Below are 20762 nucleotides of genomic sequence, written 5' to 3'. Positions count from 1 at the left end.
CGATCACCAACCTTCGGGCAGGCCAGCGGGGCCTTTGTACTGCTAGGAGGATCCGCGAAGCAGTTCTTATGACGCACCCGCCGCTTCTTCCAATGCAACACGTAAAGTGGATATTCCGCCTTGACAGCACGGAGACGCATGGACGCAAGTCTCAACGCGACATCAGGGTCATGAGGACGGGCATTCGGGAAAGTCTCGGTGCAGTGTGACGAAGTCGTCCACTGTAGGGCTCATCAATGTATGGATTCACCGAGCTTAAGCAGCTGCCGCGAACAGCCCAGCGTTCTTGTCAGCGAACGGTGGGTGCAGCTTTGAATCCTTTGATAGCCAGTGGGCCGATCCAGGTCATGCAGAGCACACCGTGTGCTGACCTCGCTGACATCGTCCTACCTTCCCTGTCTTGAGAAACGGCTGCATGATGAGTGAAGTTGAGGAGAGGCGGTTCGGACCAAATTGTGTCAGAATGGACCTAGAGCAGGTGCCGCAGTTCACGGCACATCGACAAGGCGCGTTCTCGTAAGTGCAGAGTCCGGGCCGCCATCTGATCCACATCGAAATTGAGGCAACGACCAAGGTCCGGTCCCCTCCGCCGAAGTGTTATCAACGCCCTACACCTCATCGGCGACGGACGGCCATTAATTGTCGACGGCGACGGCGACACCCCCGTTTAGGCAGAGGGCGCGCCGCACGTCCAAAGACGGAACTTTTGCGGGAGACACGACGGGCATTGGCCAATGTCCCAGACCCAAACTGGGACAGAGAAATGGCCTGGGAATGGATGCCTGTCACAGGTCATGTCCCAATGCCTAGCTCCGGACCCGAGCCAGCGGGCGCTCTGATACCATAAAGAGGATATTGGCGCTCGAGACTGTTTAACAAGGGGTATATACGCTTATGTCATTGGCTTTGTCAGCCTTAGTATTTCCCTTTAGGAATTTTAGCGCCGGATGGCTCAGGTCCGGAGCTAGGCTTTGGGACATAACCTGTGACAGGCATCCATTCCCAGGCCATTTCTCTGTCCCAGTTTGGGTCCGGGACGTTGGCCAATGCCCGTGTAACACCAGCTGCCCAGCTACCCTCACTCAATGAGAGTGCTCCAGGCCTACCATGGGGCCCCGGAATCATGATGACGTGCTCACAGCGAGTATGCAGAGACCCTGATACAGCATGGCGTCTGAACAATAAGCCCAAAGACACGGTGTCGTATCCAACACGCAGGAGCACCGCTACATATACACAAAGGTCAGACCAAACGTGGCCCGCGCGGAGAGGCGAAGTGCGAAGCGAAGAGACGTAGCACGCGCGGACGGTCCCATACGCAGCATACGCAGGAATGCGGCGAACGCCCCGCCCAACATCAATGCAAGTCCAACAACCGGTACGGGGGCGGCAGCCCCAGCCCCACCTCTCCCGGGTCGAACCCGCCCTGCCGCGGGCTCCGCCCCAGCGCCGCACGCAGGTGCATCGGGAGCGGCGGGACAGGCGGCGCGGGCGGGCTCGGGAGCGGCCTCGAGAACGTCCCCATCCCCGCGCCCGTCCCCGTTCCCGTCGACGGCCGCGAGGAGGTCGACGTCGGGGCCGCCGAGGGCAGGCTCGCGACGGGGGAGCCGACGAGGCGCATCTCCGCGCGCCGCGCGCGCGAGCTCGACTCCAGGAACGCGAGCTGCTGCTCGAACTGCTCCAGCGGCGGCTTCTCGATCGACCTCCGCGCCCGTCTCGCCCGCTCGCGCTCCTGCCCCTGCCCCTGCCTGTTGCTGCTGTTCACGCGCAGGGGCAGGACGGTCGGCGCTGGCAGGGGGCCCCGGAAGCCGTCGTCTGCGAAGTCGGCGGGCGACGGCGGCGCGGTGACGTGCATCGAGAGCGAGTCCCAGTCGCGCACCACGGTGGGCGAGGTGGATACGGACGAGCCCGACAGGGACTCGTTCGGACTGTGCTGGCCGCGGCGGGAGTAGGCGAGGAGCTCCTCCTCGTCCGCGTACGAGACCCCGAAGTCGTCGTAGCTGCGGCTGCGGCGGTGCGTCTCCTCGACTCTGCTCGACTCCCGGGAGTGCGCGAACTCGATGTCGGACGGCGGGGCGTGAGCGTGGTGTCTGCCGTGGTGCCGTGTCCCCGTCCGCCTGGCATCGCCTGCCCGGGGAACGGTCTGGGAGAACGCCCGCTGCAGCGAGGCGATCTCGCCCTCGATATCGTCCCCCCGCTTACGTCGCCGCTGTCGCGAGCTGCTCGCGCCGCTGCTGTACGGCGTCCGCGGTGTTCGCGGTGGGGACGCGGGGTTTGTGCGCGCGTAGAATGGCCTTGCGGAGAACTTCTCTTTGCTCAGCTTCCGCCGGAGGCGGTAGTAGACCACGAGGCGCCAAATGAGCAGGGACAGGAGGAAGGTGCCGAGCGCGCTGCAGGAAGCGGCGAGCACGACGGTGTGGCGAGGGTCGTGGCTGCAAGAAACCTGGTCAGCAGGATGACGCTGTTCACAGTGGGGGTGAGCTTACAGGTCTCCGGGACTCGATGGCCTGCGCCAAGAACATCAATACGCACACGCCGGACGGGAGCATGACATGGGAGCACTCACGGTGTTTCCTGCTGCGGGGCCGAGCCTGCGGGTGCGTCAGACAGGGTCCGGCTGAACGCAATGCTCATTTTCGAGCCCGTGCCGTTTATGCCGAGCGGGTTGTTTTCCACTCGCAACGTGTGCGGGCCGTTCTGGAGACCAGATTTTGTGTATAGAACCTGGGGGACGTTGTGGACGATAGGAGCTATCGCGGTGTTGGGCGCAACAGGCGTGGATGCCCAACCGTCAACGGAGACGGTGAGCGGGGCACTCGTTCCGTCGAGGTATCCGTAGAGAATGATTCCGGAACCTGCACGTGGCCATACTCAGATCCGTCCGAGGCCGTAAGACAGTAAGGCAAGCGTACCCTACAGACACGACACTGAGCGCACATTCTTGCGAGGAGATAGTTGCAGACTTACCGTGAAGTTTAGTTCCATTGCTCCGAAGGTATCAGTAGTGGTACTGAAGGCCTCATGAACAACAGGACGAACAACAAGTCGCTCGAAAAAAGACATACTGAGACGCCGCGTCCACCTGCCAGGTGTTCGGACTTGCCGGGGACCAACTGCAGCCAGGGTCGTTATGCTGGATCTCACCACCGTCATCTTGTGTCGTCTCGTACACAAGCTGTGCGTGTCACAGAAGCAAAAGATCACTCTAATGGCACCCGGACGTGAATCAGGGACACCCACGTAATCGATATCCAATACAGACTGCGGCCCACCCCCGCCCGTGTTCGTGATCCGGATCTGGTGCTGTCCATAGGAGAGGCCATCGTTCGCGTACAGGACGCGCTCGAACTCGTCCGGGCCCCCAGTATACCCAGGGAACGACGTCGCCGCCTGGCTGTCGACGACGACCTGGTACGCGCCCGTCCTGTTCCTGTAGCCGCCGAACACCCTACGGTGCCAGGTGTCAAGTAACCATCAAAGCAGGGAAATCGCGATGTGTTAGCGAAGGAAGAGAAGCCTCTTTCCCAATGGGGACGAGGAATGACATACCAGATGCCTGCGGGCCGAGCGCAACGTGAGTCGAAGTTTTCCATGGAACGTCGGGAGAGGAGACGCACCTGTCCCCCACCAAGAGAACGTTACGCTCGCGGGCGAGTCGCTGTAGTGGTAGCTCTGGTTCGAATACCTGTTCTGCAAGAGAGCGAGCGACGCACACAGACCCACCGTGATCGCCGTACGAGTCGGCCACAATTCAATCAACGGGGGGGGGGGTGCATAGAGCTGCGTGAGCGGATGCGGGAACAGCGCGGTCGTCTGTCGCTGACGTACCAACTCCGGGTCGCTTGAGTTGCCCTCATACCATGAGGTCCGGGGGATGTACGAGAGGAGGGGGCTGACGTGGGAGACGGTCGTGTTCAGCGGCATGTTGTGCTATGTCTCCCAGAGGAACTCGGCCAGCGGTACCAGGTCGACGCTAAGGCACGCCAAGAAAGCTAAACGAAAAGAGAGAGAGAGAGAGAGGAAGGGTCGAAGGAGAAGGAGGGATCTGACGGGCGCACAGGCGCAGATGAAGACGAAGGCGGAGGTAAGGACAGTGGACACGGTCGGCGTCGACGAGCGTAACAATAGAAGGGGCTACGCCGCGCCACGGGTGGGTGCCCGTACGGGGGACACAGCATCGAGAAGACAGCGTGCGCACGATCATGCATCGTCCAAGTCGGACATGCATCACTGTTCACGACAAACCTAGCACAGCGCCTCGACCTCATGAATTCTCCAGCACACCGGGAAGCGCTGAACTGAACATAGCCACACCTCGTCTCCGGTGTTCTCCTGCTCGCAAGGATGGACGAGTGGACGCTTCTGGGTGTTGTCTGTGCGGAGCGGGTGCGGTCTGCATTGCTTGCATTGCATCAACAGGCTGTGTCGTAGACTCGTGGGTGCGACGTGAGAAGAGGGTCGGGCACTGTGCGCCAACTTTGTCTGCGTGCGCTACCAGACTTGTTTTTCCCACGCGTACAAGAATGGCAACAAGGATCATACCGAGGCCACAAGGCTCTCGAACCTAATCTCCAGCATTGACTTCACTTACACCGCTTCTTCCGCTGATGATCAGCAAGAGGAGACAGGCACAGTGCGATGCAGACTCTCGGTCGCTCTCCGAATGCTTCCCGTGAGCTGAGTCTCCGGAGCGGTGTTGGCTCTCGCCAAGTGGGGATCATGAGCAGATTGGTCTTTTCAGACCGTATAGCTGCACTGTGGGGGGACCCATGCTAGCCGACAGGACGCTCGCAGGCCTCGCCGCCTTCTCGGCATCCTACGCAAAATACACCCCTTCGCAGCCTACAGTACCGATCCATCAGGCGTGCATCCAGGCCAAGCGGCACGTGACTCGCCAATCGCCCACTTGGCTGCGTCGTTCGTAGGCCGTGGCAACAACTCTCCTCGACCCCATCCGAGTTCACCCCTTGGCCTTCATCGCTCTGTTGACACGGTCTGAGCTTGCGTCGAGCTGCAATGGCACTAGGTGCTGCCAGCCAGCATGCAGGAAGGTCCCTCCGAAGCTTTGAGGTCATTCGAGTTATATGCGGGGTATCTTACAGTTGCTGCTGCGTAGTCCCTTGACAGATCCATTGACCGTCAATGCGTCGCCTTCGAGCGAAAGCAGACGAACAGGTGATTCCGTGCCTCGTCCATACTCCCGTCCCGGGCCCGAGCTGTTCCCTGCAGTAGCGTCAGAACAACATCTGCGCGCGTCGACTCGGCTCGTTTCTCGTGGTGCGTATATCTAGTCTACACAGGCCATGTGCATACATCCGCCCTAGTAGTTGCTCTGGCTGAGACGAAGGAGGATGAGGTAAAGGCGTAGAAATACTCCTGTCCATGAGGCTATGTACGAACGACTGATGGACGTGAGCGGCTCGGAGTGGCAAGGAGAGTGCCGCTCGCACTCCGGACGCTCGCTCCAGACCATTTCAGTGGCATATTGAAGCGTGCGCGGTGGTTAGTCGGCGGCTGTATGCATGTACAACATTCGTCGACTGACTCGGGAGAAGCGACGATCGATTTCACTGCTACATTCCATGCCGGACCGGAGTTGAGGCGAGGGAAGAATGTTGCATCGCGAGCTGAAAGGCGTCGTGCATACGAACATGGTTTGCTTGCGTGCTCTAGTACGAGACCGGGGGATATTGGAGGACGGTCATGGCTTTGTGGCGGCACTGATCAACACCAATAAGATGAGAATCATGGTGATTCTACTGTAGAACTGTTACCGAGGTCCTGCTCTAAGGAGCGTCGTCCCTCAGCGTTTCTATCCGATCGCAAGCGTCAGGGCTCCGGAGAGTCCAGGCGTCGGATGCAGAAGTGCACGATCATGGTACAGACTGCCAGTCCAGAGCGGAGACAATTGGCATCTCGCTGGCCGCATCTCGATCGCTATCGGAGATCGCGCGACGTGAGCGAGGCCAGGCAACGCAACTATTGGATTGATGGTAGCCGCCGCGCAGCTGCAGGAGGGCGACCGCTTGCGCGCCGCGCGTTATCCGACATGACATGAGCTTGAGAAGGCATGAAGCGTGGTGTGACGTGCGCACGCGCTCGGACTGAGCGGGTCTATGAATGCACCCGCCAGAGTCCAGAAAAGCAGTATTTGTGCAGCCGTGGACGCCACCGACGACAAGGGACGAGCGACGTGCGGGCGCGACAGACAAGTGCTGAGCGGAAAGGGCAAGTAAGTACTAGCACTGGTCGCGAATATTGTTGCCGACGCTTGCACACCCGGAACGAGCAGCGCGCGGCAAAAGAAAGCCAGTCAGCGAGTCCCACAGCCCGGCCAGCGTCGGGCTGCACGCACACTTTGCACTTCTCGTCTTCCCCATCGCCTTCTCTGGCCAGCGGCCGCTCTGCTTCCACCCGTCCGTCACCCCGACAGCCTAGTTGACACCACCTTGTACATGCCCCTTCCCTCCTTCCTCTTGAAGTCCCCCTCGTCTGCTGCCTGCCTCCGCCCCGCCTCCGAGACCTGACCGCTGACCGCCATGCCCTTCCTCTCGCGCCGCAAGACGAACGGCGCCGCACACAGCACCCAGCCCAGTGCGCCCCTCCAAGACTCGGCCAACGTCCCCCGCACGAGCAAGAGCACGAGCAAGAGCGGCACGGGCACCCCCGCCCCCGCGTCGATCTATTCGGTCGAGAAGCCGCCCTCGCTCCGCAGGCGACACATCCACTTTCCCAGCTCGTTCAACAAGCTCGCCGCGAAGCTCACCTCCGCCAGACCGCCCTCGGCCGGCATCACGAACGTGCCCGTGCGGAACGGCGGCGGTGGGGGGGGCCCCCTCGCGTACTGGCGCAGCCGCTCGCCGTCCCCCGCGCCCTCGCTGGACATCCGGATGCCCGCCGGGCTGGGGCGAAGGGCGAGCGAGCTGGGCGAGCGGGAGGAGTTCTTCGAGCAGTACGTCGACCAGCAGCAGCAGCAGCAGCAGCAGCAGCAGTGGGAGCGGGAGCAGCAGCCGCGCCCGGAACGCAAGCGCAGCATCTCGCTGCCCGCGGCGGCCCAGGCGGCGCGATGGCGCGCTGCGAACTCGAGCTCGAACTCGGCGGCGCCGTCCCCGGTCGAGCCCCAGCCCCCACAACCCACGCCCAAGCAGCCGCCGCTCGCACGCATCTCCACGGAGCTCCTCGCGTCCGTGTTCGCGTACGCACCCCGCTCAGACGTCCTCGCTCTCGCGCAGGTGTCCACCCGGTGGTCGCAGGCGGCGCTGCGCGCGCTCTACGACGACCTCGACCTGCGCGACATCGACGACGCGCGCGTGGAGCAATGCATCGCGTCGCTCGCCTCGCGCCGGCCGCTCGCGTCGCTCGTGCGCCGGTTCGCATGCAGAGACTTGCCCCCGCCCGACGCCGGCTCGTCACTCAGCGTCGTGGCGCTCGCGATCGCGCTCACGAACATGGACCAGCTGCGCGCGCTCGCGCTCCCCCGCTTCGACCTCCGGCTCCTCCGCCACACCACGTTCTCGCTGCACGCCCTCACGCTGCACTGCACAAGCCTCGCGGCGGACGACTTCCACGCGCTCGTCGCGTGGCTCGGCGGCCACCCCGCGCTGCGCACGCTCGCGCTCCCGCAGCTCGTGATGCCCGTGCTGCCCCCCGCGCCGCTCCGGCCTGTAGATGGCAGCAAGGCGCCCTCGCGCCCGCATACCCCGCACACGCCCGATACCCCGACCCACGACCCCAGCCCTAGTTCCGGTTCCGGTTCCGACACGCCCGCGCCCGCGCTCTTCCCCCTGGGGCTCCTCCCGCAACTACGAGAGTACGACGGCCCGGTGGCGATCGCGGCGGCGCTGGTGCCCGGGCGGCCGCTGGAGCGCGTGCGGATCCCGATACAGAGCACGCTGTACGACGGGCTGCGGCCGTCGGCGCTGATGTCTGCGCTGGCGTGCGCGCGCGAGACGCTCCGGACGGTGACGATCCAGCCGGCGAGCGCGAAGATCGACCAGCGGACGATCGAGCGCGTGGTGATGTCCGCGGGGGCGGAGCTGGGGGACTTTGTGGAGACGCTCGAGGTGCATTGGGTGCTCGACGACGAGGTGAGTGGTCCGTGCTCTGTTCGACGTGCCGCGTGTTCGTCGCTGTTTCCAGGCGCGTGTCGCCCTCGTTGCTGCTGCTCGCTGTCGACATCTATCGGTCGCGGGTTCTGCATCTTCGCGCGGCCGTGTATGCGCCCCTTCCTCGCGCGTTCTATCTTCTCCCGTGCGAGATGCGGTGCCTGGCACGCCGCTTCTCCGCCCGTTCCCCATCCGCCATCTGCCCATCCCTGCGTCGCGAACCCCATCCCCGCATCGCGAACCCCATCCCCGCGTCGCGAACCCCACCGCCGCGCCTCGCCGCCTCCCCCTCCGCCCCATCCCCGCTTCCCCCCTCCGTTCTCTCCTTCGCGAACCGTCCGCTGAATCTCCCCATCTGCCAGGTCCTCTACAAGCTCGTCGCGTCCTTCCTCGCCCGCTTCCGCGCCCTCCGCACCCTCGCCCTCCTCCGCGACTCCCCGCCCCCGCACCCGCCCTCGCCCCTCCTCGAGTTCCCCCTGCCCCCCGCCTCCCCGCCCATCTCCCCCAACCCCGCCGCGGCCGCCTCGACCAAGGCCGCGCGCAGGGCGTCCACCGCGTCCTACTCGTCCGCGTACCTCTCCCCCCGCGCCAGCGCGGGCGTCGGGGCAGGGGCGGGTGCAAGCGTGGGCGGGGGCGGAGGCGGCGGCCCCCCGTTGAGCGCGCGGTCGACGGGGGCGGGGGCGGACACCCCGTTCCCGCGCGTGCACGAGCGCGCGCACCTCGCGCTGTGGCACAAGACGTGCCCCGGCCTGCGGCGCGTCCTCTTCCTCAGCGGGGCGGAGTGGGCGGTGTGGCCGGACCCGGCGCCGCAGGAGGCCGGCCGCGAGGGCGAGGGCGAGGGCGAGGGCGGGCCAGAGTTCGAGTTCGTGGGGTACGCGCCGCAATAGCGATAGTGTTTGGCCCCGCGGGCAGCGGGCCTCTTGCTGACGGATGGACGCGGGGGCGCGTTTCGTGGGCGGGGCTGCGCCGCCGCGGGTGTCTCTGTGTCCGGCCCGTCTTCTCTCTGACGTTCTTTGAAGCTTGCTGACGATACGCATGCGCCGCTCGTTTAGAATGTCCTCTCGTCGACGCTCTTTGCTCTCGCACTGCTCTAGTTACTCTAAGCACCGTCGCTCACTCATCGCATCGGATCCCGTCTGCCGCCGCCGATGTACTCGACGTAGTCTACAGACGTCTCACAGATGTCGTCCACATATACAAAACTTCCAGACGTCAGAGCTCCCTTGCGCGTCCTGAACACACCTCCTGAGCACACGAGGTCGACCACGTATTCTAGCATTCGCTTATCTGGGGGTGCGCTTCGCGCCGCCCTCGTCCTGCTCCTGCCGGAACGTCGACGAGACTTTCCGGTCCGGAGGGTCTGCCGGGGTCGTGTGCTGACCCCCCGGACATGATGCACGTCTACATGCACATGACCAGGCCCACGGCTCCAGGTATTCGCGACTGCTTCACTGAAAGCACTTGGCGAACCGCAGCCCAGCATGCCCCCCTAACGTGAGCGGACGGCCCGTCCGCATGAGAATAACGGCGAGCCCATGTCTCAACGGTGGCTCTCGCGCGAGCGGCGGCTTGGCCTCGGGCCCCCGTGTATGGGCGGTCACAGACCCCCCGAGCTCGTTTCCCCTGGTTTCTGGGAGTGCACGTTTGAGAACGAGGACGGGCCCGGGGAACCGGGAACGCCGTCATCTTGCACGCCGACATGGCGGCGACGGCAGCACCCCGCGGATCCTGTCGTCCCTGTAAGCGTACCAACTGCACACCCACCGATATCAGACTTGCGCACAGTGCACACGGCCGGACCGCGCATCGAGGGCGCGCAGGTCGCACGCTGCGAAGGTAGACGTCTCGCATAGGAGTACACGATCTGATGGACGGCCGCTGCCGCTCCTCTCCGGCCCTGGGCCCCCTTTCCACATTCCACAATCGAGGCTGCTTTGCTTTGCTTCGCGCCGCGCGCCCTCCTGCTCCTGTTCGTTCCGCCGACGAGAAGCGTCGGCAGACTAGGCCGAAAGCGACGGCAGGACGCCGCCCCAGACCTGGACCGGCCTCTTCGCCCTGCCGAGGGGTTTTTGGCCTCCACCCCCCGCGCAGACTCGTCCGCAGGGGCACGGCTCGACCGCTCCTCCGCGGCGGCGAGTCGTGGCGACGGGACGTCGAACGCGCGCCGGTTTCGTTCGCACACCTCGGTCCTCCCTTATCCGAAGCGAAAGCGGTCGTCCCGCCGTCGCTGCGCGTCCGGCTTAGACGTGTCTGATGCCCCCGCAAGAACGCCGTCGACACCCGTCAGACCCGGACGAAGCCCAGGAGAGAGAGAGAGAGGGATGCGCTATGGGCGCGCGCTGGCGAGGCGAGCGAGCAGCTGTTGCGACGAAGGCGGGGACGTCTTCGACTCGCTGCCACGGGAAGAGGGCGAGAAGCCCGCGGGCACGACGGGGGGTGGGTGCTGGAGGAGATTGCACGCGCGTCGCTCGGAGATCCGTCCGGTAGGTGATCTCTGTGCGAGCTAGGCATGTGGAAGAACTACAGACCCTTGCCGATTGTCGTTCTGCTGGCGTTGGTCGTAGAAGATGTCGGTAAGGTAGGGGGGTAGGAATGGTGTATACAGCCCAGGCCATCGAGGAACTCAGCATCAAGGAGGTACGCAGGCGCCGAGGACGATGCGGGCGAATGAACACGATACTGGGAACTGTGTTGAGGGCGCCCCGAGGGTCGTTGATATAACAGAACGCGGCGAGGTTCTCGCAGACGGCGGCCGCAGCCTTCCAGGCCTCTCTGCGCAGGTCTCTCTCAGCGCTGTCGCGAAACTCAGGGTGTTTGCGCATGAGACGGAGGATCGATCGAGTACACGGCCCCCACTTGCTGATGAAGTGGTACGCCTGGGAGTAGTCCAGCCCGGCCTCTTTCCTGCTGACAAGCCATATAAGCAAGACATATACCATCAGAAATACAAAGAGCAACTGACGAGATAGCCCCTATCTCGAGTGGGGTCGGCAAGTCTGAGACTACGACCTCGCCATCGCGCTGCTTTATTCACTCCTCCCATCTGTCGGGCCTCGGCGGAGAAGCCTGGATAAGGCGTGCGCGGGAATACTGGAAGGCTTCGCATGGACTGATGACCGTAGCGTTGGAATCCGCTAGAGCCCAGTACTGGCGGTCGAAGCGTATCCTTGCACGGTCATCGTACACGGCCGCACCATCAGCGTTGAAGACGACGATACTGTCCTTGTTCAGTTGAATCGCCGTAGGCAATTTGCGCTCCAGACGGTAGAGGAGCAGGTATAGGAGGAAGACGGTCTTGCCGGAGCACATACAGATTAGCACGAACAAAGGCACATGAAGCGATTGCACGAACCGATGCACGGCTGGCCCGTGACGACCATTGCGTCTGTGTTCTGCAAGTACCCGGTTACAATAGCCTCCCTGAGCCAGAGGTATTCGGGACGGACAACGAGGAAGTCCTGGATTGCGGGGTTTCCACCACATTCCTCTACGATCGAGCGGATGTTGTGTAGACAATTGTATTCCCACTCGAGTTGGGGACTGTCGACATCGCGGTTGGCAGCAGGACCGACGCTCTCGTCGGCATCAGTACGTCCTTACTAGGAGAGATATCGGCCAAAGAGATCTTCCCTGAGGAGCGGTGGGGCCAGAGGTGTCCTCATGCTTTCTGCCACAGTTCTGTAGCAGATTGGACATCGGGGGAGGGAGGATTATTAGCCATAATCAGCGGCACTGAGCCCGGGAGGCGTGGCGGTGTTTGACCAGGCCGCTCGGCGTCTGCTCTCCTTGACTCACGCTTACGTAAGTAGTACTCATGGATGCACTTACTTAGGTGCGTTAACTTGGATGGTGTCTCCTGTGTATTTGCGATCAACCGCTCCGCTCGTAATTAGAGACGATAGACGTACTGCATTCAAACGGCGAAGGGATACGTGTCATCCAAATTACAAACATCGCCATTTGCACACCTGGAAAACTGCACCTTGCCACCATCGTCTCATACATTGCGACCCTGCATATTACCTTGCTCATACTGTACTTTCAATTCGCACATCGCCCGAATACGTTTTTGTGTTTGTTCCTTTTCGCACGCTGGACTACCGGACCTCGACGACCCTCCCCTTCCAGTCCTCCTGCAACCGGGCCTCGACAAGCCTGTCAAGCTCGCGCGCCTTCGCGACGGCTATGTCCATGATCGCGAGCACTTCCTCCGCGGGGAGGGGCGAACCCCCGGCCTTCTGCACCACGCACAGCTCCTTTTGTGCGTTGAGTGCGACGGAGAGAAGACCCGCGCTGAGGGTCTCTTCGAGGCGCGCGGGGTCCACCAGAGGCGGGGCGTCGGGGAAGAAGGCGAAAGTGAAGCAGAAGGGCGTGTGGTGCATCGAGAGCGGCACCGGGGCGCGCTCGGAAGGGTGGTGCTATGGATGAGAGAGGGGAGGGGTTGGTGGGGTCGCGAACGGGATCAAAGGAGGAGAGAATTCGCGAGGACGTACGACAGTGATCTCGTCGCCTTCGACTTCGACCTCTGGCCTCCGGAAGTGTTTGAGCGCGACGATACCGGCGAGACAGGCGCAATCGACCATGTTGCCCGCGTCGGACAGGACATGGATCGTCAGTCGGATGTGCCACACCTGCCTACAGTTGAATGCCTCGTATGGTGGTATATGACAGAAAACGCACCCTCTGCCCGGCAAGCACGCACAAGCTCTCCTTGTCCACCGCGTCGCTCCGTCTTAGGACCTTGTCCAGCATCCGGGTCAAGGCGACTTCTTCCTCCGTCGGCCTACACACCCACAGCAAGAGACAGAGTGGGTGAGGCGCAAGAGCAGTCGCGCTGAGGGCACACCTACCTACCGGCCGGGCTCATACTCGTTGGACGCCATCGGGGAGAGCTCGGAGTGGATGGAGATGATTCCTTCGAGCGGCCGCTCGGGAGGGGGTTTCACCATTTTGCCGTCGACCTGCGCTAGCACCCTGCAGATGTCAGCGGGCGCATATATGCGGCTTGTAAGCGTGATATTGGGCGTTGAGAGGGCGAGAGTCGGGGCGTACCGAGTCTTGCCCATCGCGCATTCGACCCAACCGAGCTCCGGACCGAAGCTCAAGGTCGGCGTGCGCATTTCGAGCATGGCGCGTCCGTCGAGACGGAGTGATTGCTTGAGAGCGCCATAGACAAATTCTTTCTCAGGTATTGAAGGCGATGGTGGACGAGGCATAGCAAGCGTTGGTGTTGCGCCCGCTCGACCTGGTGAGGTTGGGCCTCGCTGCCTAGGACAGTTGGGGCTTTATAAATCTTGAGATCAGCATGTTTGTCTCCAGAATGTCGTCCGATATGGTGTAGTGGCTAACATTATCGCCTCTCACGCGATAGCCCGGGGTTCGATTCCCCGTGTCGGAACTGTGTGACTGAGAAAGATCTTTTGCTTCCCTACGTAATAGGCGGCATTGTTTTGCTTCGAGAGCTCCCTGTCCTACTCAATACGCCAGTATTTATAGATTGCCTGCCGCAACGGCGACTACACCTGAGTCGGCTTGTCCTGCATCGAGAAGACCAGCAGCTCCCAGATCGGCGAGAGCATCAATATATCATCTTCCTGACCCATCCTTCATTAAAATCGGAAAATCGATGGAAAAGGACACTGTTTTTCATACTCATCAGACAAAACTTTGGTTTTAACCTTAGAGGCCGCATTAACATAAGGTCGTTCCACTTTTCCTTACAACCCTTTCGTATTCGGCGAGAAGTATCATAACTTCTTGTTACGTTACTCGTGTCAGCATTATCTCTTTAGTGACCTCAAAACAGTGAACCGCTATTTGATCATCAGTATGCTGAATGTTGGGTATCTTCGGGATCAACACGCCTGCGCTTTACGGTGAAGCGAACAGGCCTTCAGGCGACTGCAGGAGTGAATCACGATGATGCGGAGGATTTTCGCTCGCAGCGTGTTTGCCTTGGGGACTAGAACATCTTCAGCGGACTATGTCGTGGTGCGGCTTGCTTGCGAGGACGGCCCATCCCTCTGAGATAAGGAGTCTACTCGTCATCTCGTGAATTTTGTCACGAGAACAAAGTGCGTCATTCCGTATAGCTTGGACGTCGAGGACGTCGAAGTGAGGCGATTGAGACTTGCGAATTACCAGAGAATCAGGAAGGGCCGCTCAAGCTCACAACGAATCTCGCGCGCAGAATTAGAGGCTGCACTGAGCCGGCGCGATACTGAGACTGGGAAATCGGGTCGGTCCGTATCGTTGGGCACGATGGTATGGCTGCAAACGATTCGGCGCTCGTTGTGTGGCAAGAGGGGAGGAGTTGGAAGGACTCGGAACGCACGGGACAGGCGAGGGCGCTGTGGAGACCGACGTGATCTTTTGCTCATGTTAACTCCCTGCTAGGGTCAGGATATGCAACGGTGATAATGAGTAGTGTGTAGTTGACGTCTCCCTCCCCAATGAGAACAGGTCACAGCCCCCGTCGTCTCGAGTATGTCCGCTCTAGCTAGGCCGTCATGCGCTGCCCCGTTCTTTATGACCATCGAGTTTCCGACATCCTGTCGGGATTCAGGTCGCCCAGCCACGAATCCCTGAATGCAGCCATGTGGTCCGCCGTGGCCCCGCACGTAGGGCTTGCCGCTTGCACCGCGTACGCTTCTGGCAGCATTTCCCGCAAAATCTGAGAAAGCGATCGTGAGCACTCGCGTATAGGGCATTGGGCGAGATTGACACAACACACCGCAGAACGCTTCTCTGAGGCCGGGTGTGTGGTGAGGAAGTCGATGTGCCGGCTGCCCATGGCTTGTTCCAGCTTGCCGAGACGGCTGAACATCCTGTAGCAACAGACGTCATATATGGCCGATAGGTCGCGAGCGTGCGCAGGGAGGACGTACTCTGGTACTGCGTTCGGGTCGAAACATGCGCGAGAGGAAAGGCGGATGCCGATCTTGTCGGCTGAAGCAAAACGCCAGAGGATTTAGATCGCAAGATGGCTTTGAGTAGATTTAGGCCACGGACCTTCATACTCCATTGTCCGGGAATTCGGCAGGTCGTACAGGAGACGGGTTGTGGCACTTGAGAAGGGGATACCTACCATGTCGAGAATGAGCGCGAGAAGGATGAAGACCTTCAACGACGAATATCGTTCTGATGCATGCCGCGCGACTGTACATACAAACGTCAGTCATAGGTGTATGCGCGCATACAGCTGCTCAGAGATGTACCTGCATGTCCGATTTCTATGGGGGTAGCAGGTCAGCGAGAGCTAACAGAACCACGAGCACTGTATTGGTTACGAGAAGCTTACCGTGACCTAGAACAGCAGCCAGTCCGTCCTCGTCCTTAGCTACTGGCAGAATGCCAGTAAAAACCACGATGTTCCCTACGCGTCTGATAGGTCAACGACTCTAGATTGTACGGCATACACTTCCTGTCCACTCACCGTACGCCGCCATAGCGTTAACAACCTTGTCGTCCGCCACCACAAAGAGATGCCACTGCTTCGGCCCACCGACCTCGGGTGGCAGCTGGTCCTGCTGGTCAAACGACCACACGTCGTCGGCTCCCTTTGGGCGATGGACGTCTGGAGCGTCGAGTGTGCCAAGGTCATTTGCTTCCAGGATGCGCTGTGTGACCCGGCGGACGTGTCTGGTGATGGGGTGCTTTGGTGGGAGGACCTTGCCCTTGAATTCTTGCAGCAGCTCTTGATGCGACGCCTCTGCGAGCTATCAAACAGAGGAGATATATCTCGTTCCATTCTTACATCATGGAGATGGGAAAACGCACCTGAGACTCGTACTTCGGGCTGATGTCCATGAAACGCCATCGACCCGTCTCTGGCACCCTCTCAAGACTTCACGCAACGAACGTGTCCGTTAGGACAAATCGTCGGCGCAAGATACAAAGCCTGCACATACGTACTGCGTCACATAGTACCCCACGACGAATGCCCCGATGCCCGCCGCTACCTTCGTATTCCTATCCCAGTTCCGCACGTCCCATGGGCTCCCCTTCCCTTGCCCGGGTTCTTCGGGGCCAGACGCCCCGAAGCGCACATAGCGAGGCCGGTCGAAGGGGGTATTACTGTATTTCCGGACTTTGGCTTGTCGCGCGACTGGGTGCAGCGGCTTAGGAATTGCTCTGGACGATGATGAAGGTGAAGACGAGAACCGAGAGCAGCGGGCGAGACGACTAGCAAGCATAGGAAGGGACTGTGAAGGATGACGGGAAGGAAGCGGTAGCGGGCTGGGAGCACGCGTGCTTGTTCGCGGCAAGCGGCGAAGACATCGCGCGTCGACGCGGCCTCCCGCGCCGTCAAAACTTCGTGACTCCAGTCACGAACCGAAACCGTCGATTCATGTTCACCTTCGGCTGGCCCAAAACTCAGCCCACCACCATATTATCATCATCATCGGGAAACATTACGGACGCAATAGATAGGACTTCAGTGTATAACATAATAGTACAACAACTGTAAGGACGGTAGTGCTGACCCTCCGAGAATGATGGAATTAAACGCATGCTCCCGGGCAAAGATAGTCGGGATATCAATACAGATGGGAACACGCTGCGTGATAAATTACCAAACATCAGACGGCCATACCAAGCATTTCCTCTTTATGGTCCTCATATCTGGCCAAAGAATGAGAGGACACATCGCCGCCGACCGTTTCTTTTGTGACCATGATGTCGATTGTCGGCTACAGCCCAGCCCATCTTCGTCAGCATACAACTTTACGGTATCAGTAGAGGGGAGCAGTCGACATACACTTGAGCGGTGGCCTCGATTCAACGTTCCCCGCGTCCCCCGATTCCGCGGGAGGACAGACATGTTCATCGAGCTTGAAGTCACGAGCCCGGACGTGCTTTGGGCGAGTGCCCGGCGGGAGTTGAGCCTGATCAGTGATAAGTGAGATTAGAAGGATCCGACAGTGTCACAGCGGGAAACGTACACGGCCATCAGAGAGTTCGCGTAGACTACGACCACACATCAGTTCGAGGATCTGTGCGGCGCTCACGGGACCTACATTTTGTAGCCACGATGTCGATGCCGGCATAGATGAGATTGTTGGGCATGGCTATGGCCTGCGATGCAATTCTCGTAAGCCATTTTCGCATAGAGACAGGTACTCAATCGGCGCTAGAGAGGACGGGGAGGTATGCTCCGCGTGCTCGCTAGAGGCAAAAGGAGACTCACGAAGCAGAAGGATAAGATATTCGCGATTCTGAAGACCAGAGATCATGGGCACTCAGAAAAGGAGAAGAGAAGAACAGAGCTACAATTCTTACCCGGTGACGAGCCCAGTGTTGATCGCATACATGATTAAGACGTCGATGAGCGAGTCCGTACTGTGCGATGAGAACAAAATCAGCGTGAGGACTCAGGAGCCAAAAATGTGTCCATACCGCTTGATACCAGTGCGGCTGCGGTGCAATGAGAACGTAAGAGCAGCAGTAACGAGCGTGTCCGAGAGCGCGGCTATCCCGACTCCTGCGGAATTCATCCACTAAGCAGGGCTAAGTGTATGCTTCGCACAGTCGGCTTTGGAGCACATACCGCTTGGTCCGAGTTATGCAAAGTCGGATGGATGAAGCTGCAGAAGCGTGTGAGTGATCAACCGCTGCACGAATGACCAGATGCTTGACATACGTATCGACGGTCACGCCTGATTGGTTCATAGTTGACGGTGATCAATAGAAGGTCATATAGTCTTATTTCACTCACTGGTCGCGAGGCCTGAAGATGACACGCGCAAGATTGGAGCGATCAATAGATTGCACGATGTTACATCCAGATGCTTTCTCACCAAGCTCTGTCAAAAGAAATAGTGCCTAAGGAAGCCATGAGGGGACCCATTTTTCTGATACGAAATAAACCGTACTCACGCAGAGAAATACTAGGGGCCGGAACTTCTTTCCAACTGCTGCGCTTCAGGAATGACATGGCCATGCGGGATGTAGTGCACGTACTCAGATAAACTCGGCGCAGGAAGAATCTAAACAAACGTCGCATCATTCGCGTGCCGTCCAATAGGGCGAGATAGCGAGACTGACGTACAATTGTGACAGGAAGATAACCGCCCCCTGACAATTTACCTGTTAGTATCTCAGAGGACCCGTGCGCCAGCTTGGACGAAGTGGCGCGAGCGGCGAGTTCATGTGAGAGAGGCGTACCGTGACTACACCCAATAGCTTCCGTCGGAAGGGCGTCAGCTCTTCGTGCTTCGTTCTTCGACGCACTAGATGCGCGACTTACGCTGATCGACCTAATAATGACCGGCGTTAGCTGCGCCTTACGGAACAGCAGTCACGTTCATTTGACTCACCAGACCCCGCTTTGCAAAGCCAGCGGATGGAAGTAGTTAGTTGTCAGATAGAAGTAGCTAGACGCTACGATGTCAGCCGCGAAAACTGAGGCCGCGGCGCCACCGATCAGCTCACCATATGTGCATGCACAAGACGCTGTGAAATGTCTCCAGAAGGCTAAAAATACGAAGTTCGAAGAAGGTGAATCGAGACGTGGTGTGAGTCCTCAGCCACGCATGAGGGACTTACAGAACACCCGCAACCTTGAGCTATGTCAGCTATGAACGCGGGTAGGCTCAGTTGAGGAACGCACAAGACTTTTCAACAGCCATGTATCTTCGGGGTACATGCGAAAGTAGCGGTAGCATTGATGCGTGGTCCAGCCATACTGACTGAGTGGGCTATGAAAGTGGAACATGACTATAACAGAGGCGTTACTCACATGAGCCCGACAAATGTCCCAATGAGCAGAGCGCCAAATGTGTCGTCGAGTGGTGGGATCGCCGGGAGAGCTGCAAACGGGTTAGCGGAGGCACTGCCTGAAGGGACCGTAGTGTTTGACGCAGAGGGAGGAGCAGCCATATCGAGCGCGGGGATTAGGATCCAGGTCGTGTGCATTCCGCATACAACCTGATTATAAGTCTACCACGCTTGATGCCGGGGACGCCAGTGGGACATGGGAGAAGGCACGGGCGGCTCGCTGCTGTCAATCATCTGGTCCGTCCCACTGACACCTAAGACCAAGTCCGAGTATTGGCTGTGAGTACACGGACATCCATTGCAGCGGACACGGATCCGGATGATCGCGGAGTCAATCTCCCGCTCGTCCTGACTGCGGTCCCCCGTATGGGAGCAGATCGGCAGTAACACGGAGATTCCCTGTGAACTGTGAGATATCAGCGCCCAGCACCGAAACGAAGGCAGACAGTCGTGAGGTTGCCGGCGGGAGCTTTTTGTTGCGAGCCGCACGATGATGTGTGATCCTTAGAACGGTAAGTTGGAATATGGGGTAAGGACTCGGGGGTCACTACGTCGTCATCCGAGCTGTCTGTTTGAGGCGTGCCACGCCCGTGGACAACGCTGCAGGAGAAGCCCTTGAGCTGAGCGCCGCTGGAAACTCTTGGTGTGCATTCGATGGTGAGTTGTCACTGAACATTGACCTAATTCGCAGGCACTGTGCAAATTTGATACATAGCACTGAGACGTTATTTTCTACTGCGCACAAGGCGTGGCGTCGATGAACGGGGGAAAGCCTGCTATATCTGTAGTTAGAGTTATACCCGAAATCGTCTGAAAAACAATTAGCGAACAATCGCGTCGAGCATCGCACATGGAATGAAAGGGGATGCATCTTGAAAGACAAACCAAGTCGTAAACCCGTCTATGATGTGCACCGCGATTGCATCAGTCGACTGAGATGATCAAGCTGCTAAGAATTTGCTCACATTCTGAACGGTCGACATTCAACAGTAGTGCCTACCTACCAGTCGAGACCCGAATCTGAGAACGGCTCCGTGACGTACGCAGTGTTGAGCGATTGGAATGCGGCTCAGACTCGGATATGGAAGCCTACCCAAGGAGCGCCGCGTCGACAATATCCTCGGCTTTGAGCTTCAAGTCTATCCAGGATCATGAGTCAAAGAAGACGCACCTGCGACACGTCTCATACCGTCTTCCAATCAAGAGCAATGGTGGTAACATGGAAGGCCGTTGCAGATATGCACCGGTGGCGCCGGAGCGACGGTGCTGGCGCTTCTTGTGTATGCGGGCCGAGAAGGTGCAGTGCAACCTGATAACGACCAAGTACCACTTGGGATCGTGGAAGGTTAACAGGTGCAATGAAACTAATCGGTCTCTGCTACGGCGGCAGGGCCTGGCTTCCTGCCAACCCAGCTACACACCTCGCGGTGGCACCGCACGCTCACGAGTACTCACATTGACACCACATACAGATTTGACCATAAACCCCTCAGGCGTCGGCTGTAGAAAACGACAGGAGTGCCGGCGGAACAAGAAGTGCTCGACAGATCCCACAAGTCTCAAGAGCTGTGAAACCTCGGAAGATTTACTGACGGCCGCCGGCATGTCCACATTCATCTAGGTGACGCTCTCACACACCGGACGCTATAGGAATTGAGAGTACGAGTCCTGGGTGGAATATCATCAGCGCACGACAGCGCGCGGTGCCGCACTACCTACCTCGTACAATCGGTACACACAGCGAAGTTCTCACGAGATCGTCTCTGCGTCTAGCCTCCCTCTGCGGTCCTGGTAGTTAGGCATGCGATCACAGCACGACGAAACAACTGACGCAGGCCACGAATATTTGTCCCTTGCAACTCTTGACGAAGCGGATGA

At 59.6% G+C, this 20762-nt stretch overlaps 5 protein-coding genes and 1 non-coding gene across 6 annotated transcripts; 2 read left to right on the top strand and 4 right to left on the bottom strand.

The window, feature by feature from the left end:
* Positions 1–2562: 2562 nt before the first annotated feature.
* On the bottom strand, positions 2563–3924 carry DICSQDRAFT_62097 (uncharacterized protein; the record flags this gene model as incomplete). Its single annotated transcript, XM_007366359.1, has 6 exons — positions 2563–2855; positions 2964–3010; positions 3066–3175; positions 3241–3448; positions 3614–3690; positions 3829–3924. 6 exons carry the CDS (start codon positions 3922–3924, stop codon positions 2563–2565), a joined length of 831 nt encoding a protein of 276 aa, XP_007366421.1.
* A 2538-nt stretch (positions 3925–6462) lies between these two features.
* On the top strand, positions 6463–11958 carry DICSQDRAFT_137105 (uncharacterized protein). Its single transcript, XM_007366358.1, has 2 exons — positions 6463–11009; positions 11068–11958. Exon 1 carries the CDS (start codon positions 6540–6542, stop codon positions 8448–8450), a length of 1911 nt encoding a protein of 636 aa, XP_007366420.1. The 5' UTR covers positions 6463–6539; the 3' UTR covers positions 8451–11009; positions 11068–11958.
* Positions 11959–12202: 244 nt separating this feature from the next.
* On the bottom strand, positions 12203–13321 carry DICSQDRAFT_61984 (ribosomal protein S5 domain 2-like protein; the record flags this gene model as incomplete). The annotated part of the gene is made up of 5 exons (XM_007366357.1): positions 12203–12523; positions 12599–12736; positions 12786–12888; positions 12960–13079; positions 13158–13321. 5 exons carry the CDS (start codon positions 13319–13321, stop codon positions 12203–12205), a joined length of 846 nt encoding a protein of 281 aa, XP_007366419.1.
* A 110-nt stretch (positions 13322–13431) lies between these two features.
* On the top strand, positions 13432–13503 carry DICSQDRAFT_t96. Its single transcript has one exon. It is a non-coding gene; the product is annotated as a tRNA-Glu (tRNA).
* A 344-nt stretch (positions 13504–13847) lies between these two features.
* DICSQDRAFT_87372 (uncharacterized protein) lies at positions 13848–16360 on the bottom strand. The gene is made up of 9 exons (XM_007366356.1): positions 16020–16360; positions 15885–15951; positions 15541–15823; positions 15406–15480; positions 15323–15337; positions 15117–15263; positions 14993–15053; positions 14839–14932; positions 13848–14778 (listed from the first exon to the last, which is right to left on the bottom strand). Exons 1-9 carry the CDS (start codon positions 16298–16300, stop codon positions 14632–14634), a joined length of 1170 nt encoding a protein of 389 aa, XP_007366418.1. The 5' UTR covers positions 16301–16360; the 3' UTR covers positions 13848–14631.
* Positions 16361–16779: 419 nt separating this feature from the next.
* Positions 16780–19785, bottom strand: DICSQDRAFT_155555 (uncharacterized protein; the record flags this gene model as incomplete). The annotated part of the gene is made up of 21 exons (XM_007366355.1): positions 18847–19785; positions 18718–18796; positions 18654–18667; positions 18540–18581; positions 18425–18481; positions 18355–18364; positions 18273–18290; positions 18157–18182; positions 18069–18094; positions 17985–18019; positions 17906–17930; positions 17824–17835; positions 17749–17764; positions 17656–17692; positions 17505–17605; positions 17388–17447; positions 17296–17323; positions 17126–17183; positions 17051–17075; positions 16867–16993; positions 16780–16798 (listed from the first exon to the last, which is right to left on the bottom strand). Coding segments are annotated over exons 1-21 (990 nt in total), but the record flags the coding sequence as incomplete, so codon positions are not given.
* Positions 19786–20762: the final 977 nt, after the last annotated feature.

The sequence above is a fragment of the Dichomitus squalens genome (genome assembly GCF_000275845.1).
Source record: "Dichomitus squalens LYAD-421 SS1 unplaced genomic scaffold DICSQscaffold_17, whole genome shotgun sequence".
Lineage (NCBI taxonomy): Eukaryota > Fungi > Basidiomycota > Agaricomycetes > Polyporales > Polyporaceae > Dichomitus > Dichomitus squalens.
Note: the sequence above shows the minus strand (reverse complement) of the source record. Positions and strands in the feature narration are given on the sequence as shown.